The following is a 19,479-nucleotide window of genomic DNA, read 5'->3' on the forward strand; positions in this document are numbered from 1 at the left end:
CAAAACCTTTGTAAATCTCTCCTTTTTTTTTGCAGTAATCTTAAGCATCTTTACAGAGAGGTTACTGACAGGCGCTCATTGCTAAATCAATTCTTTCTATGTGATTCCAGATCATGATTGTGCAGACAGAAGCATTATGAATGGTCAGTTCAGAAATCACCCAGTACCACAGCAAATACCATCAACTTGGAGTAATTTTGACCTCGAAAGCAACGGTAGGATGACACATTTTTAATGACACAAAATAAATGATAAAAATTGAAGCAGCCAGTGCAGATTTGGAATGTGAGTGTGGCAGACATACAATACAGGTCATCCTTGGATTACAAAAGCCCAAGATATGAACACCCTACATATGAACAAGCTCCCAAATTATTATTAGATCCAAAATTCCAATCTACATTTACATGGTCCTACAAACAACAGAACTTGTAACTTGCTCTCTCTCTCTCTCTCTCTCTCTCTCTCTCTCTCTCTCTCTCTCTCTCTCTCCCTTCACTTTTAGTAATTGCTCTTTCTTATCAGTTAGTGTTTTTGATATTTCTCATTACATCACTTAATGGTCAACTTATCCAGACATTTTGTGTGCTTACAGAGAAATTTGACTGTGACTGAAGATGGAACCCTTATGTCTGCTTGGGTCATTGGGTATTTGAAAGCAAATTGAAAGTTCATTTTAGATGTCTCAAAAATGTTATTTCTCCTGACTTTATTGGAAATGAAATTTGGGACTGATGTGAGGGGCACACTGGCTGGGTATTAATACACTTCACCCCATCACAGAGCATCAAGCTCTGACTCGGGGGAGAACTGGCAATGAGAAAAGGCTATTATGTCCATTCTCCCATCTGCCAATACACATTCAGCTCTCTGGTCAGCTCACTCAGACCACAAGACACATGATATAGGAGCAGAATTAGGCCATTCAGGCCATTGAGTCTGCTCTACCATTCAATCGTAGCCAAGTTTTTAAAACTTCATTCTCCTGCCTTTTCCTCTTAATCCTCAACCGCCATTACCAGTCAAGACCCTATCAATCTCTGCCTTAAATACAGCCAATGACTTGGTCTTCACAGCCTTCTGTGACAAAGAAATCAACAGATTCACAGCCCACTGAAATCCCCCTTGATCTCAGTGTTAAAGGGACTCCCCTTTATTCTGAGGGTTGGATCCAGGCACTCCAACCAATGGAAACAAACTGTCCACATTCACTCTATCCAAGCCTTTCAGTATCCAGTAGGCTTCTGTGAGAACCATCTCATTAATACTGCCCCCCTCCCAGTTTACTCGTAAGCTTTTCCTCATACGGCGTCTCAGTCAAACCAGCTGAGATTCAGCAGCTGTCTTTCCGGCTTTGATCAATAGCCTTGTGAAGCAAGAAATCCAAAACATTACTCAGCAAATGGTGTTCCAAAGGAGAACAGCTCATGACTCAGCATCGTCTCTATTATCACTGTTATTAAGTGAAGAAAGGGAGTTCCAGAAGCACACCTGACAAAGAGACACCCATGTTCATAGTCTGGGTCTCCAGCAGCAAGTATATCAACTTCTGAAGACACCAGTCTGGAGGACTTCCCTGCATCAGAGCCACATTAACTATGTTAGGGAAGCTCGACACTATCCAGAACTATTCAGAGTTTGCAAGTTCACCTTGCGCCCTAGCACGTTTCCCCGGGTGCTCGGACTTCCTCCCACATCCCAAAGGCACGTGGGCTGTGAAGATCATTGGCCTTTATGTGCAGGTGGGCGGATGGAGAATCAATATGCAGCCAATGGGCATGCGGGAGAGTCTATAAATCAGCGCAAGGAAGGGGGGGGGTTGTGAAATAAGAGTCATGTGATTGTTCTGAGGGCTGGCATAAATTCAATAGGCTGAATGGCTTCCTTCTTCATGATAAAGAAAGATGAAAAGTCTATGTGCAGGGCAAAACAACCCAGAGGGTTGTCAGCCATTCCGTCACTTGGCGTGTTTTCACTCCAACAGCTGCCCCAGTGGCTGCAGAAGCTACCTGCAGGGTCTGGTGTTGACAGCACCTCTCAAACCCATCGTCCTCTACCACCAAGAGGGTCAAGGGCCAGGGCTGCTAGGGAACACCACTACTTGCACGTACCCGGCGAGCTGCACAACATTCCAATGTTCCTTCATTATCACTGGATCTCAATCCTGCACTCCCTCCCCCGAGAAGCACTGCAGGAGCACCTTCAACAGCAGGACAGCAAGAGATCACCACCATCTTCTCAAGGACACTAAATGTTGGTCTCGCCAGTGATGACATCATTCGTATCAATGAGAAAACAAACACTTACAAGGGACGATGTGGAATATTAAGCTACCGTGTAGCAGTCAGAACAAAGGGATTCCACCACAGACTCGGGTGTCATGAGCAGAAAGCAATTAAACAGGAAGTGGGGGCTTTGAGAATATCCCTGTCTTCCAAAGTGATGGTGCACAGCACATGACTAGCCAAGGCAGGTGGGTTCAGTTGGATGTGTTGAGTGGGTAATCTGAGATCACTCCATCAGAGAATACAGTCAGAATCAACATCAGGTTTATTATCACTGACCTATGTCAGGAAATTTGAAGTTTTGTAGCAGTGGTACAGTGCAAGACATAAATATCACTATAAATTGCAATAAATAAATCAAGAAACAGTGCAGAAGTGGAATAGTGAGTTTGTGTTCATGAGATCATGGACCATTGAGAAATCTGATGGCAAAGGGGAAGGAGCTACTCCTGAAACAGTAAATGTAGAACTTTAGGCTTCTGTACCTCCTCCCTGGTGGTAGTAGTGAGAAGAGGGCATGTCCTGGATGGTAAGGGACCTTCATGATCGATGCAGTCTCCTGCTAATTCGATTCACTCTGTGTGATGTTAAGAAATGGCTAGTCTCTCAGCAAAATCTATGGGGCCAGGCAGGATCCTAGGATATCCTGAAAGAGTTTGACTTGCTTTCCTCAGCTGGACTCATCTGCAGTTGAGGGAACAAAAGCTGAGGCACTGTGAATCACGAGTGAGTGTTCATGTCACTCTTCTCAGAGTTCAATAAACTGTGTCTCCTGTTTTATTGTGTAGACAAACATTCAAATCAGGATCAGGAACAGGAGCAGGTCCCTTGGTAAAATGATGGCTGATGTAATTGTAATTGCTCTCTCTTTCCTGCCCACCCAGTAATCTTTCACCCCATTCCTCATTAAGAATCAACCTAGCAGTACAAAAAAAGATTACTGATTTATTTCTGCTGTCCTAAAGCAAAACAAATTTAAAAAATGTCTCCCAGCTCCGCCTTTGTCCCTTTGTCTCTTCTCCTGATCTACCTAACCCTTATCAGTATGTATTTTTACCTCCTCCATCATCTCCATCTGCCTATCACTTCACACTCCTCCTACGGGGACCCCTCCTCCACCAATCCCTCTGCCCATTCCAACCATTCCATGCTCCACGTTCCTCTCTTATCAGACTCCATTGGCTGCAGACCTTCCAAAAATCATCTCTTGGCTTCTGGTACTATTGACTCTGCCTTCCACCATCTGCCTACCACTCCCACTCACTCCAGCCCTTTCTATATAGGCGACCTTCACTCTACTTCTCAGTGTAGATGAAGGGCCTCCAATGTTTTCACTGGAACATAAGAGAATGAGGACTTATCTTAAAGAGGTGTCCAAAATCATGAGGGGTATAAATAGGGTCAATGCACAAAGGCTTGAGGCTTTGAGCAATGGAAAACTAGGGAACATGGTTTTAAGGTGAGAGGAGAGAAATTTAATGGGAACCTGAAGGGCAACCTTTTCACCCAAAGGGTGGTCTATATATGGAATGTGCTGCCAGAGAATAGCTCAAGAAGGAACATTAACAGCAATTGAAAAGTACTTTGGACAGGTACATGGATAAGATAGGTTCCCAATCTTTTTTATGCCAGGAATCGCTACCATTAACCAAGGGGTCCGGGGCTCTGGGTTTTTGGAACCCCTAGGTTAGAGGGACATGGGTCAAATATAGGCAAATGGCAAAAGCTTAGAAGGGAACTTTTTTCAGCATGGGTCAGTTGGGCCGAATGGTCTCGTTCAGTGCTGGGCGACTCTATGACTCGAAGCGGTCTCCGTGTCTCAGTTACTGAGTTCTACATGCTGGAACATGCACAAACGGTGGAGGGGCTGTTCCTTCAGACCGCACTGTAACAGTGCTGGAGGCAGAGTCAAAGTGGGATGGGGAATTCAGATGTCAGGGAATCAGAAGCTGAGGACATGTGCTTCACGTATTCTGAAATCTGACATAACACCTTCACTCCTCTTGTATCCTCCAGCTCCCGGTGGCTACTCTGGAGGCTCCTGGCTGCAGACACCACCCCACCTATGGACCAAGTACCACGTGTGGGAATGGCTCCAGCACACCTTGGATGCCAATCAGCTGGATGCCAACTGCATTCGCTTTCACGACTTTGACGTTACCGGAGAGCAGCTGTGCTCCATGTCCTTCGAGATCTTCAACCACGTGACCGGACCTCTGGGTCCACTTCTCTTCAGCAGCCTCGAGAGCCTCAAGTGGAGCAGTAAGTTTCTGCAGCCAATGGAGCAGCCATTAATGGCAGAACAGAGAGGCAAGTATCAGGGTGTCAGCCCTTAGTTCACTCATATACTCAGAGAGAACACAGCCACTCGTCTATGCTGGCATGCAATAAATGAACTTCCATGCAGCAGCACTCTCATCAGATTGGCCCTGGAGAATGATGCTGAGCCTGCCGTGAGGGTGGTGGGGCTTGATATTCTGCAAACTTTCCATAAGTACCTGCCCCCAACTACTTTGAGCAGTGAGAACTTTCAACTCATCAGTGGGGAGGGAGTAAACTGGTGAATTGGTTTATTCTTGTCACATGTACTGAGGTAGAGTGAAAAACTGCTTTGTGTGATATCCATACAGATCAATTCATCACGTCTGTACATTGAGGTCAAACAAGAGAAAAGCAATAACAGAATGCAGTATACTGTGTTACAGCTACAGGGAAAGTCCACTGCAGGTTAACAATAAGGTGCAAGGCCATTACGAGGAAGATTATGAGATTAAGAGTCCAGTTTATCACACTAAGGAATCCTTCTATAGTCTTATAACAGTGGTTCTTAAGCCTTTTATATTTTCTGCAATATTTTGTACAATAGTAACATGGGAGAGTCCAGGACCAGGACTTGCCCAATGGGAGGGGCAAGAAGAGAGAAGTTCTTCTGTGGGTGGGTTCTTTAGTTATTAAGAATATTAAAGATTAGCTTTATTTGTTACACGCACATCAAAATATCATACCATACAGTGAAATGCCTCATTTGTGTCAACGACAAATACTGTCCAAGGATATAGCCTGGGGGTAGCCCTCAGGTATCACCAACACAGCCATTCTACAATTTACTAACCAGCACATCTTTTCAATGGTTGATTTTATTGATGATTTACTGTGTGATTTATTTTCTGAAATGAATAATGTTAGTAAAGGTTAATGCCTATTTATTACCGGTATCAGGGCTGCCTTTGCCCATTCTGCATTAGTATCTTTGTTGAATTGGTCCCCTTCCATACAACCACAAATCAGCTGAATCCTTCTCCTGCAGAAAGCACCACCTTATTCAAGGCCACTTTCCAGTTGGGTATCTTCAGCTGAGCAGTGCGTGGGGTCTCTGAGACACCAGCCATTTCATGGAACTGATTCTGGTAGTTGGTTGCAGTGTTTTACTCTGGGTAGGAAAGTCCGGCTTACAGATTCAGTAATTTTGCTTTGGTGTGGGTCAGCACTGTTCATGTGTACACCAAACACAAGAAATTGAGTGAAAGAGAATAACTAAAGAACCCACCCACAGAAGAAGTTCTCTCTTCTTGCCCCTCCCATTGGGCAAGTCCTGGCCCTGGACTCTCCCATGTTACTATTGTACAAAATATTGCAGGAGATATAAAAGGCTTAAGAACCACTGTTATTCCTCCCACAAACCCTGCACTATTCAACCTCACCCTTCAAAGGTTTCCACCAAAAATGTCCTAAAGGAAGTTTCATCTTACCTCCTAAAGAACATTTCATCTTCCCCCATCCAAATATTTCACTGGCTGAAAGCAAAAAGTATTTTTTTGCAACATTTGCTTTATATAACTCTAGTAAGGACATGTCTGGAGTATTGCATTTAATTCTGGTCAGTCCATCATAGGAAGGATGCAAATTAAGATGGGTGTAGAAGAGGTCAATGGAGAAGGTGCCTGGATTAGAAACATAGAAACATAGAAAATAGGTGCAGGAGTAGGCCATTCGGCCCTTCGAGCCTGCACCGCCATTTATTATGATCATGGCTGATCATCCAACTCAGAACCCCGCCCCAGCTTTCCCTCCATACCCCCTGATCCCCATAGCCACAAGGGCCATATCTAACTCCCTCTTAAATATAGCCAATGAACTGGCCTCAACTGTTTCCTGTGGCAGAGAATTCCACAGATTCACCACTCTCTGTGTGAAGAAGTTTTTCCTAATCTCGGTCCTAAAAGGCTTCCCCTCTATCCTCAAACTGTGGCCCCTCATTCTGGACTTCCCCAACATCGGGAACAATCTTCCTGCATCTAGCCTGTCCAATCTCTTTAGGATTTTATATGTTTCAATCAGATCCCCCCTCAATCTTCTAAATTCCAACGAGTACAAGCCCAGTTCATCCAGTCTTTCTTCATATGAAAGTCCTGCCATCCCAGGAATCAATCTGGTGAACCTTCTTTGTACTCCCTCTATGGCAAGGATGTCTTTCCTCAGATTAGGGGACCAAAACTGCACACAATACTCCAGGTGTGGTCTCACCAAGGCCTTGTACAACTGCAGTAGTACCTCCCTGCTCCTGTACTCAAATCCTCTTGCTATAAATGCCAGCATACCATTCGCCTTTTTCACCGCCTGCTGTACCTGCATGCCCACTTTCAATGACTGGTGTATAATGACACCCAGGTCTCATTGCACCTCCCCTTTTCCTAATCGGCCACCATTCAGATAATAATCTGTTTTCCTATTTTTGCCACCAAAGTGGATAACTTCACATTTATCCACATTAAATTGCATCTGCCATGAATTTGCCCACTCACCCAACCTATCCAAGTCACCCTGCATCCTCTTAGCATCCTCCTTACAGTTAACACTGCCACCCAGCTTTGTGTCATCTGCAAACTTGGAGATGCTGCATTTAATTCCCTCATCCAAGTCATTAATATATATTGTAAACAACTGGGGTCCCAGCACTGAGCCTTGCGGTACCCCACTAGTCACCGCCTGCCATTCTGAAAAGGTCCCGTTTATTCCCACTCTTTGCTTCCTGCCTGCTAACCAATTCTCCACCCACACCAATACCTTACCCCCAATGCCGTGTGCTTTAAGTTTGCACACTAATCTCCTGTGTGGGACCTTGTCAAAAGCCTTTTGAAAATCCAAATATACCACATCCACTGGTTCTCCCCTATCCACTCTACTAGTTACATCCTCAAAAAATTCTATGAGATTCGTCAGACATGATTTTCCTTTCACAAATCCATGCTGACTTTGTCCGATCATTTCACCGCTTTCCAAATGTGCTGTTATCACATCCTTGATAACTGACTCCAGCAGTTTCCCCACCACCGATGTTAGGCTAACCGGTCTATAATTCCCCGGTTTCTCTCTCCCTCCTTTTTTAAAAAGTGGAGTTACATTAGCCACCCTCCAATCCTCAGGAACTAGTCCAGAATCTAACGAGTTTTGAAAAATTATCACTAATGCATCCACTATTTCTTGGGCTACTTCCTTAAGCACTCTAGGATGCAGACCATCTGGCCCTGGGGATTTATCTGCCTTCAATCCCTTCAATTTACCTAACACCACTTCCCTACTAACATGTATTTCACTCAGTTCCTCCATCTCACTGGACCCTCTGTCCCCTACTATTTCTGGAAGATTATTTATGTCCTCCTTAGTGAAGACAGAACCAAAGTAATTATTCAATTGGTCTGCCATGTCCTTGCTCCCCATAATCAATTCACCTGTTTCTGTCTGCAGGGGACCTACATTTGTCTTTACCAGTCTTTTCCTTTTTACATATCTATAAAAGCTTTTACAGTCCGTTTTTATGTTCCCTGCCAGTTTTCTCTCATAATCTTTTTTCCCCTTCCTAATTAAGCCCTTTGTCCTCCTCTGCTGAACTCTGAATTAAAACGTATTTACTACAATGAGAAGTTAAACACTTTTCTCCAGAATGGCAAAGTATCATAGGAGACCTGAGAGAAACCTTTAAGTTTCTATCAGGTCAAAGAATCTAATACAAAAGTGCATGCATTTAAGGTGAAAGGGTGCAAGTTCAAAGGAGGTGTTGGGTGGGGGGTAGTTTTTACACTGAAACTGGAGGGTGCCTGAGATGTGCTGCCTCCAAATTGAGTCTGAGAGGTCTCCAGACATTCAGGAATAGGAAAAAAGTGAATGGCCTCAGCTCCGAGTCAGGGTAAAGTGCCTAAGTGATTTAATTCTTATGAAAATCAGAAAAACAAAACTATAGGCTGGAAAAAAGTCAGCAGGTCAGAGAGCATCTCTGGAAAACGAAACAGCTAATGTTTCAAGTCCCTGATCCATTGTCGGAAATGGGAAATAGAGAGACGCCAGTTAGTTTCCCAGAGGGGAAAAGGTGGTCAAAGATTGTGTAGGAGGTAATACCTACAACAGGGCAAGGCTAAATGACTCTTACTGAGAGTAGTTACTAGCACATGAAGCTTCTTGCTTGCTCATGGTGAAGTGTTGGAAACTCTCTGGCAGACTAGACCTCTACAAGCAGGGTAAGAAAATCTGAACCTTATTGTTTTGCTCTTTCCAAGCAATAAGTTAACTCCCAACAAAGTCAATTCCTTCATCTCCGCCGCATCTGTTCCCAAGATTAGGCTTTCCTTTCCAGGGCATCAGGGAGGCCTTCCTTCCCCAAAGAATGGTGTTTCCTTTCCTCCACCATTGATGCTTCCCTCACCTGCATCTCCTCTGTTTCTCGGATATCCGAGCTCACCCCATCTTCCCGATGCCTTAACAGGGATAAAGTTCCTCGTGTCCTCACTTATCAACCCATGAACCTCCATAACACATCATTCTCCATAATTTCTGCATTTTCAATGGAAAGCTACCACCAAACATATCTTTACCTCACCCCGCTCTCTACTTTCCACGGGTATCACTCCTTCCACGATTCCCTTGTTCATTTGTCCTTCTCCATTAATCTCCCTCCTAGCCCACATCTGCATGCGACAGAAATGCTACACTTGCCCATTCACCTCCTCTGTCACCTCCATCCAGGTGAGACAACACATCACCTGCGAATCTGTTGGGTTGTCTATTGTGTCCGGTGCTCCCAATGAGGTTTCTCGTACACTGGTGAGACCCGACATTAATTGGGGAACTGCTTTGTCCAGCACCTCTGCTCCATCTGCCAAAAACCAAATGTTCAGGACGGCAACCATTTTAATTCCTCTCCCTTTCCTGTTTTGGCATGTCAGCTCATGGCCTCCTCTTTTGCCACGATGAAGCCACTCTCAGATTGGAGGAGAAATACCTCTTATTCCATCTGGGTGGTCTCCAACCTGATAGCATGAACAACAGTTTCTCCTTCCACTTTTCTTCCCCTTCCCCTTCCCTCTTCTTCCATTCCCCACTCTGGCCTCCCATCTCTTCTCACCAGCCTATCACCCTCCAGGTGTACCTCCATCTTCCCTTTCTCCCATAGCCAACTCTCCTCTCTTATCAGATTCCTCATTCTCCTTCCCACCCACCTTGGTTCACCAATCAGCTTTGAGCTAGTTCTTCTTCCCCTCCACCCACCTTTTTATTCTGGCATCTCCCCCCTTCCTTTCCAGTCCTGAGGAAGGGTCTCAGCCTCAAACACTGACTGTTTATTCATTTCCATAGATACAGTCTGACCTGCTGAATTCCTCTAGCATTTTGTGTGTGTTGCTCAGAGTAAATAGAGTGACTCAGAAAGTGAAATATTTGGCATGAGGTTGCTTGTCAGTAGTTCTAAACTAGGCTGCAGCTGAAATGGGATTAATACCAACCCAATCCGACAGAGTAATAATATTCCTTTTATATTTCAGTCATGATGTATCATACTCAGGAGAGATGATGTACTCCTGTTGTGTAGTTATATTTTCTGCCTGGAATATTGTAGAAATGAATTGAAGATTTTAATCATATTAGAAGACCAAACAATCATTTTTATAGACATCATGGAAACTTGAAGATGACAGTATGCGTCATCAGCCTTGGTGAATAAAGGAATTAATTTTGTATCTTTACACTTAGGTTCCTTTATCACTGATATAGTGTTCCCAGTGAATGACGCAGTTAAATCACAATCATTTGGTAAGTACTTGCCCGTTCATTCAATTGATAAGGTAATGGAGTCTCATTACAATAGTAAATTTCACAGCTTTATTAAACTACAAAAAACCTATCAATCTAAACACAAGTGTCACTTAATTCTACACTGTAGCCTTATAAATCCAAAATGCATAAGACAAACTTTCAATCCCAACAGACTGGTCTCTCCCCCCTCCTACACATGTACCACCCCTCTCCATGCCCAGTGTCCTTCCCCACCCAAATCCTCCTCACCACCCACATAATCCCCCTCCCCACCCATACCCAACTATTGCTTCATTAACAAAAATAATCTGCACAATCCCACGTGCCTCCTCAATGTATACAGAACCAGCTCTTACCAGAGCTGAGTCTTCTGGATCCACCTGCCCTTTCCGCCCCCTACACCCCTCCCCCCGGTTCCACATATAACCTCATCCCTCCCTCCTTTCTTTGCACGCTCAGTCTCAATGCAGGATCTCAACTGAAAAAGCTGCCATCCCTTTTCCTCCACAGATGGTGTCTGACTCTTTGAAATGCTCCAGCAGTTAATTTTGTGCAGAGTTTTGTTTTTGGGTGAATATTCACAGTACTCGAATCCTTCCTGCTGAGGCCCATAAGACCATAAGACATAGGAGCAGAATTAGGCCATTCAGCCTATCGAGTCTGCTCTGTCATTCCATCATGGCTGATCCCAGAGCCCGCTCAATCCCATACACCTGCCTTCTCGCCAGATTCTTTGATGCCGTTCTCTTCCATACCCCAAAGAAATAAACTCCATGGGTCCAATGCCCACCAGGGATCTTGCACTCTTGCTGATTAGGCTTACTCAAAGATCATACACGGAACTAACGTCAACAAGGTTATTGAACCAAGGAACTTCCATTCCCTCCTCTATAGCAATGGGATGTGTAATTCACACCTTCTTTTGAAGAATGTTTGAAATTAGCCTTATATTTGCCTTTCTCTGAACCATTTTTATGAGCCATATTTCCCAGTTCACTTTTACAGAGCTGTTGACAATCATTCAGTTGGCTGTGGTTAATTATCTCATGGCCAACAATAGTTCCTTTCAAAACTGAAGAATATCCAGCTTCCGCTAATCCTACCGGCTGTTATAAGGGATTGAACATACAACACAGAACATAGAACATAGGAAAGAGAACACAAAACTGTAGAGCGCAGGATAAGGATCATCAACCCATAACACATAGGAACAGAATTAGGCCATTCGACCCATCAAGTCTGCTCCACCATTCAATCATGGCTGATTTATTGTCCCTCTTAACCCCATTCTTCTGCCTCTCCCCATAACCTTTGACATCCTGACTAATCAAGAACCTATCAAACTGCGCTTTAAAAATATACTCAATGATTTGACCTCCACAGCTGTCCATGGCAATGAATTCTACAGATTAATCACCCTCAAGTTGAAGAAATTCCTCCTCATCTCTGTTCTAATTGGACATCCCTCTATTCTGAGGCTGTGTCCTCTGGTCAGAGTCTCACTCACTTAGAAAACACGCGCTCCACATTCACTCTATCAAGTACTCAGGAGGTTTCAATGAGATCCCCCCCCCCCCCGCTTATTCTTCTAAACTGCAGTGAGTAAAGGCCCAGACTCATTGTGCGTTAACCCTTTCATTCCCAGAATCATTCTCATGAACTTCCTCTGGACACTCTCCAAGAAATTTCTCCACATCTCTGACTTAAATGGATGTTCCTCTATCCTGAGGCTGTGCCTTCTTGTCCTAGACCCCCACCAAAGGAAACATCCTTTCCACATCTACTCTGTCTAGGCCTTTCAACATTCAAAAGGTTTCAATGAGATCCCCCCTCATCCTTCTAAATTCCAGTGAATACAGACCCAGAGCCATCAAACGTTCCTCGTATGATAAACCTTTCACTCCTGGAATTATCCTTGTGAACCTCCTCTGAACCCTCACCAATTCCAGCACATCTTTTCTTAGATGAGGAGTCCAAAGCCGTTTACAATACTCAAGGTGAGACCTCACCAGTGCCTTATAAAGCCTCAGCAACACATTTCTGCCCTTGTATTCTAGACCTCTTGAAATGAATGCAAACATTGCATTTCCTTCTTCACCACCAACTCTACCTACAAGTTAACTTTAGGGTGATCTGCACAAGGATTCACAAGTCTCTCTGCATCTCAGATTTTTGGATTTTCTTCCCGTTTAGAAAATAGTCTGCACAATGTTTTCTACTATCAAAATACATGACCATGCATTTTCCAACATTGTATTTCATTTGCCACTTTCTTGCCCATTCTTCTAATCTGTCTAAGTCCTTCTGCAACCTACCTGTTTCTTCAACACTACTTGCTCCTCCACCAATCTTCATATCATCTGCAAACTTGGCAACAAAGCCATCTATTCCATCATCTAAATCATTTTTATAGAGCATAAAAAAGTGCTCCCAACATCAATCTCTGCAGAACACCACTAGTGACTGGCAGCCAACCAGAAAAGGATCCTTTTATTCCCGCTCGCTGCCTTCTACCAATCAACCAATCATCTAGCCATTGCTAGTATCTTTCTCATAACACCATGGGCTGTTATCTTATTAAGCAGCCTCATGTGTGGCATCTTATCAAAGGTCTTAGGAAAATCCAAGTAAGCAACATCCACTGACTCTCCTTTGTCTATTCTGCCAGTTATTTTCTCAAAGAATTCCTACAGATTTGTCTGCCAAGATTTCCCCTTAAGGAAACCATGCTGACTTGGATCCATTTAATCATATGCCGACAAGTATTCCGAAACCTAATCCTTAATAGTGGACTCCAACATCTTCCCAACCACTGGAGTCAGGCTAACTGATCTATATTTTTTTTCTTCTGCCTCCCACCTTTCTTAAATAATGGACTGACATTTGCAATTTTCCAGTCCTCCAGAACCATTCCAGAATCTAGTGATTTGTGGAAGATTGTTATAACTGCCTCCACAATCTCTTCTTTTGAACAAGATATCTTGTTCAAAAGCTTGAGGTGTAAACCATTTGCTTCAGGTAACTAATCTTCCTTCAGACCCTTCAGCTTCCCAAGCACATTCTCCATTGTAGCAGCAATTACACTCACTTCTGCCCCCTGACAATCTCAAATTTCTGCTTTGCTGCTAGTCTCTTCTGCAATGAAGGCTGATACAAAATATTTATTAAATTCATCTGGATTTCTTTGTTCCTCCATTACTACCTTGCTAGCATCATTTTTCAGCAGTCCAATATCCATTCTCATCTCTCTTTTATTTTTTTATATACAGTATCTGAAAAACCTTTGGTATCTTATTGTATATTATTGGCTAGCTTACCTTCATATTTCATCTTTTCTCTTTGTATGGCTTTTTAGTTGTGTTCTGTTGGTTCTTAAAAGCTTCCCAATCCTCGAACTTCCCACTAATTTTTGTTATATTTTATGCCTTCTCCTTTCTTTTTGTCCTGTCTTTGACTTCCCTTGTCAGCCTTAGCTGACTCATCATCATCCCATCAGAATAATTCTTCATCTTTGGGATGTTGGGCACGTGGCCAAGTGGATAAGGCATTTGTCTAGTGATCTGAAGGTTGCTAGTTCAAGCCTCCACCGTGGCAGTGTGTTTGTGTCCTTGAGCAAGGCATTTAACCACACATTGCTCTTGTGTCTGTGCGAGGAGTGGCACCCCACACAGACTTCCAGTCTGTGCCTTGTAAGGCATGAAAATGCCTGATGCAGGCCTCTCATGGTCTGAGTCGACGTTCCCTCCCTCTCCTCCCCCGGTCCCCCTCATCTTTGGGATGTATCTATCCTGCACCTTCCAAATTGCCCCATGAAACTCCAGCCATTGCTGTTTTGGCATCATCCCTTCTAATGTCTCCTTCCAAAATACTTTTACCAGCTCCTTTCTCATGCCTTTGTAACTCCCTTTATTCCACTCATACATCTGATCTTATCTTCGCCCTGTCAAACTACAGGTTGAATTCTACCATATTATGATCAATCATTCATTTACCTTAAGCTACCTAAACAAATTTGGTTCATTATACAACCCTCAATCCAGAATTTCCTTTCCCCTAGTGAGCTCAACCACAAGATGCTCCAAAATGCCATCTCCATAGGTATTCTACAAATTGCCTCTCTTGGAATCCAGCACCAAGCTGATTTTACCAATCTCCCTGTATATTGGAAAGCCTCTTTCGTTTTCCAAAAAATGAAGACCATATTAACAGACAGAAAGAAGAGCACGCACACTAAAAACAGAATACTGCAGTGCTACATTGATTCTATCCTGACTTATGGAAGTGAATGCTGGACCATTTCTCCAGCAATGGAAAAGAGACTAGAAGCAGCTGAATTATGGTTCTACAGGAGAATGTTAAAAATATCATGGACCACACACACATCAAATGAAGAAGTTCTCAGAGGAGCCCAAGAAGTTCGATCACTCATACCAACAATAAGAGAAAGACAACTCAGGTTCCTAGGCCACATCATGCGGAAAGATGAACTAGAAAAACTCATACTCTCTGGAAAGATTGAGGGGAGCAAACCTAGAGGAAGACCTCGGCTTATGTACATCAAAAGCATAGCCAGGTGGCTACACATCGAGGAAATGGAAGTCATCCAAAAGACGAAGGATAGATCTATATGGAAAACCATGGTCACCAAAGTCCGCATTGGATATGGTACCTAGACAGACAGACAGACCTGTATATTGAAATTCCCCATGACTATTGTAACATTGCTCTTATTACATGTCTTTTTTATCTCCCATTGTAACTGATATCCCACATCCTACTACTGTATGAGGACCGTATATAACTGCCACCAGGGTCTTTTACTCTTGTAGCTTCTTAGCTCTACCCACAAGGATTCTACCCACACCTTCTGATCCTGTGTCACTTCTTTCTAAGAATTTGATTTCATTTTTCACCAACAGAGCCACACCATCCTCTCTACCTACCTGCCTGCCCTTTTGATGCAATGCCCTGGATGTTAAGCTCCCAACTATGATCTCCTTTCAGCCATAACTCAGTGATACCCACAACATCATACCTGAAAATCTCCGACTGTGCTACATCTACCTTAATCCATAGGTGTGTTCAAATATAACATCTTTAATCCTATATTCATCACCATTTATGATTTTGCCCCCATGTTACACTTGAAATCATCCCATTGACTGCAATTTTGCCCTATCATCTGTCTGTCCTTCCTCACAGTCTCACTACACAATGTATCGACCTGTATCCCAACTATCTTCCTAAATTATCAAGTCTCTGATCACTTTTGCTCTGTCTGACTTTACCCTTTCCTGCTGAACCTCAGAGCTGGCCATAGTGCCACTGGCCTGACTGTACCCTGAGAGGTCATTCCTCCCCATCTCCTTCCCCCCCTCATCCCGTCCCGCCGTCCCATCCTGCAGTATCCAAAGGAGAATACTTGTTGCTGAGTGGAATGACAACATAGGAACCCTGCACTCCCCTTTCTTCTCCTTGTGGCCAACCATTTACTATCTGGAGCCTGCACTCTGGGTGTGACCACCTCTCATCTACGAGGTTTTCAGCATCCCAGATGATCCTGAGTACATCTAGGTCCAACTCCAGTTCCTCGACCTTGTCAGTCAGACTGGTTTGATTTTGCATCATGATGTATGTGCCAATCATAATGCAAAAGTAAAGCAATCAGCCTGCACATGGCCTCCATCCCTTCATTCCCTGCCTGTCTGTGTACTTCTTCAAAGTTCAAGGTAAATTTATTATCAAAGTACATACTGTATATATCTCCATATCTTGGAGTATATTGATTTAGTTTTAAGGGGATGGTGGTGTTGAATGTTTAGCTGTAGTCAATAAGAAGTCTTTGAAATGTAATTATTTTCTCTGCTTTCACTACCACTCCCGATAGCATGTTCCAGGCAGTCACCCACCACACTCCATATGAAAAATTTGTCTATCGCATCTGAACTCTCCCCTCTCACTCTAAAACTATGCACTGTCATACTTGGTATTTCCACCCTGGGAAAAAATTTTATCTACCCCATCTTTGTCTCTCATAACTCTATAAATTTCTATCAGGTCACCCCGAGCCTCTAATGTTCAAGCCTGGGTTTGATTTGCCTCCATCATGTGTCAACACCCCAAATAGGCAAAATATTCAAGTTATTGCTGAGTCAAAGTCCTGCACAATTTTATATTTTACTGCCACTTTAACTTGTTTAGTTCTTTACGTCTTCCCCAAGCTGGTAGCCCTGATCACGGCTTGATTTTAAAATACAAAGCAGTGTTATGCTGCGTGGTGACGTCACGTATTCAGAGGCAAAATGTCAGAGCTACAAATAGGCAGAGGCTTCAAGTCTGCCTATTTGCAAACTTCCTGCTGTGATTGTATAATTAAGTAGCATCATGTGAGGTGCAGCTGTCTTACGGTTCCAGGAATCCAGTTTTAATCCTAACTTCAGGTTTTGTCTACATGGAAGTTTGCACATTCATTTTCCCTGCAACAACGTCAATTTCCTCCTGGAGGCTCCAGCTTCTTCCACAGCCCAAAGATACACTGGTTGATCGGTCGATTCACCACTCTAAATGACCCTGAATGCAGGTAATTTGGCTGAAGGAGAGTTAATAGGCATGTGTGGGAGAGAACAAGCTTCAGGGCTAGAGGGAAATCCAGTGGGGGAGTGAGACTGCTGGGATTGTTCTCCTGGGAGCAGCTATGGATCTGATGGGCCAAACAGTCTTTTTCCATACTGTAGGGAGTAGTTGCACTCTGACCGATCAGCTGAATTGTAGTGAAGATGATTCATGATTACAGACATTGCCACGCTATGCCCAACTAGTTCAAGTTTAATTGTCATTCAACCACACCAGAATACCCATGAATAGAGCCAAAAGACACAGTGATACTCTGGGGCCAAGGTGTGAAACACATTACCAACAGTCACACACAGCACAAGGCATCTATCACAAATACGAACACAACAGGAATTCTGCAGATGCTGGAAATTCAAGCAACACACATAAAAGCAACTTTTATGTCTATCACAAATACGAGACAGCAAGCACATATAAGGTATCAGTAAAATGCAGTCCACATTAAACATACAGTCCTAGACCCCGAGTCCATGACTGTTGAGATAATCTGCAATCGAAAACAATGAGGCTTGTCTTCTGCCAAACGAACACTGGGGGCAGCACTGGCTCCAGCTTGGACGCCACGCTACACCGCCTCCGGTGGAGCGCACTGACTCTGATGCCTCTCTCCTGGGTGGCTGTAAACAGGGTGATACCACAGCTTGGGGCCCTCTCCTGGCTACCACTGACGCCATGCTGTGCCCCTGCAAGCCACCAATAAACAGTGAATCAGACTTGCAGCATTTCACATAAACAATGTCCAACAGGGTCTTGCAATCACAAGAGCGACTGAGGTGACCTTTCGCTGTTACACTGCAAGCTACCTTCGTGTGCCGACTTCTCCGAGGCCTCTCTGACACAGGCAGCAGCAAGTCCCGCTCCTTCAGTTTCATAAAAAAATACATTTAAAAAGATAATAACACTCATAGAAGCTGCCAAGTCTTACCAGAAATCCATAGCAACAAAGAAAATGCTGGCAGTATTCAGTGATTCAGGTCAGGCAGCACCTGTGGAGAAAATGGAGCGGTTTGGAACAGTTGAGGGGTTTCCACCTAAAATGTCAATAGTGAAGTTCCCTCCACTGCCTGATTGGCTGAGTTCCTCCATCATTTTGTGTTTTGCTCCGGATTCCTGCATCTGCTGTGGTTTGTGTCTCTATAGCTGTCTGTGAGCAGATATAGAATAGAACTGGATATCAATTTGTCCCAATGACTTTTCAAGTCTGTTTTGAATTAACTCACTGCCAAAATGGCAAGAAGGAAGATGGATATGTGACAGTAACAATGGAGAGTATATTTTACCTCCAGCTCTCCATACTGGAAGCCTAGGCCCTGACCTCTAGTCTGGTATTCTCATTGTCTCAGAGTTTGCTGACGAGAGAGAGGTGGGAGGAGCGGCGCTTGCTTGGAAGCCTATCACCCAGGACACTCCAGGTAATGGCATTTCAGGAGGATGGCGTAGCTTTTAAATCAAAGTGGGCAAGACCAGTTGGTTCTGGCTTAATGCCCAGCTGGCATTATAGACTGCCATGAAGCTGGTGAGAAGGAGCTAAAGGGTGGTGTGTGGATGGGGGAGGGGGGGGAACCCAGCCACAGTGGGGTCAAAGAAGATCATGTGATTCCTGACAGAAGGCAAGTGGTGGGTTGTTCCTTGTGGTTTTGTGGTGGGTGGGAAGGAGTGGAACTTTGACCTCACAAGGATGCTGTTGTGATTGGGGGAAGAAGTGGTGAAGAGTTCTCGGGCTTTTTTTATATTCCTCTGAAGAACATCCACTTAACATACCTCTGCGAGGCTCCTCATTGTTTGACTACAAGCAGCCCTCGCCCCCAGACCTTGTTCCAATGTGGCTAAGCAATGGCATGCATAAAGTTGATCCAGATTCCCTGCAGTGCTTGTGCTATAACTCAGCAACATCTACAGTGTACTTGAGTGGCTACACGGATAGGGAAGGATGAGAGGGACATGAGCAAAAGGGGCTAGGTTGGTTGAACATGCGGTTGGCATGGGCCAGTTGAGCTAAAGGTCCTGTCTCTGTGCCATCTTACTACATGACTCTATAGACGAGGTGACATCTGGCTCATTACTTGACTTCACATTTGCAGTGATGGGGTCTGAGTTAGTGGATTAAACAAATGAATAAAAGTTAAAACTCTTCCCAATAATATTTGTGTCTTTGTAGATTGTCAAGTTAAAGAACACCAAGTCCAGTGCCACAAAGCAAATGGGAAAAAACACAGTAAGTTATGTCTTGATCCATTACCATGTCTGTTTCAAATTGCCCTGTTGTTGAAGGGGTTTATCAGATTCTGATGGAACAGATGTCCACACAGGAAATGAGTGAAGCCCGACAGCGAAAGGCTCGAGAGCAACTCTCAGGGATCATTGAGGTATCTTGCAGAATACTGGAGTGGGCAGGTTGCTTTTTGGCAATGAACTAAACCCTATAGTTCAGTTAGCACCATGGCATTCATAAACTTCAGCTCCATAGTTATTGACTTGC

At 43.9% G+C, this 19,479-nt stretch overlaps 1 protein-coding gene across 1 annotated transcript in view; it reads left to right on the forward strand.

Moving 5' to 3' along the window:
* Positions 1-19,479, forward strand: part of ehf (ets homologous factor) — a 41,332-nt gene that overhangs the window by 769 nt on the left and 21,084 nt on the right. Inside the window, exons 2-6 of the mRNA XM_072273109.1 lie at positions 111-215; positions 4,302-4,595; positions 10,305-10,364; positions 18,344-18,412; positions 19,159-19,215. Of these exons, the coding sequence (XP_072129210.1) occupies positions 111-215; positions 4,302-4,595; positions 10,305-10,364; positions 18,344-18,412; positions 19,159-19,215 (585 nt within the window). The remainder of the gene's footprint in view (positions 1-110; positions 216-4,301; positions 4,596-10,304; positions 10,365-18,343; positions 18,413-19,158; positions 19,216-19,479) is intronic.

The sequence above is a fragment of the Mobula birostris genome, chromosome 11 (genome assembly GCF_030028105.1).
Source record: "Mobula birostris isolate sMobBir1 chromosome 11, sMobBir1.hap1, whole genome shotgun sequence".
Taxonomy (NCBI): domain Eukaryota; kingdom Metazoa; phylum Chordata; class Chondrichthyes; order Myliobatiformes; family Myliobatidae; genus Mobula; species Mobula birostris.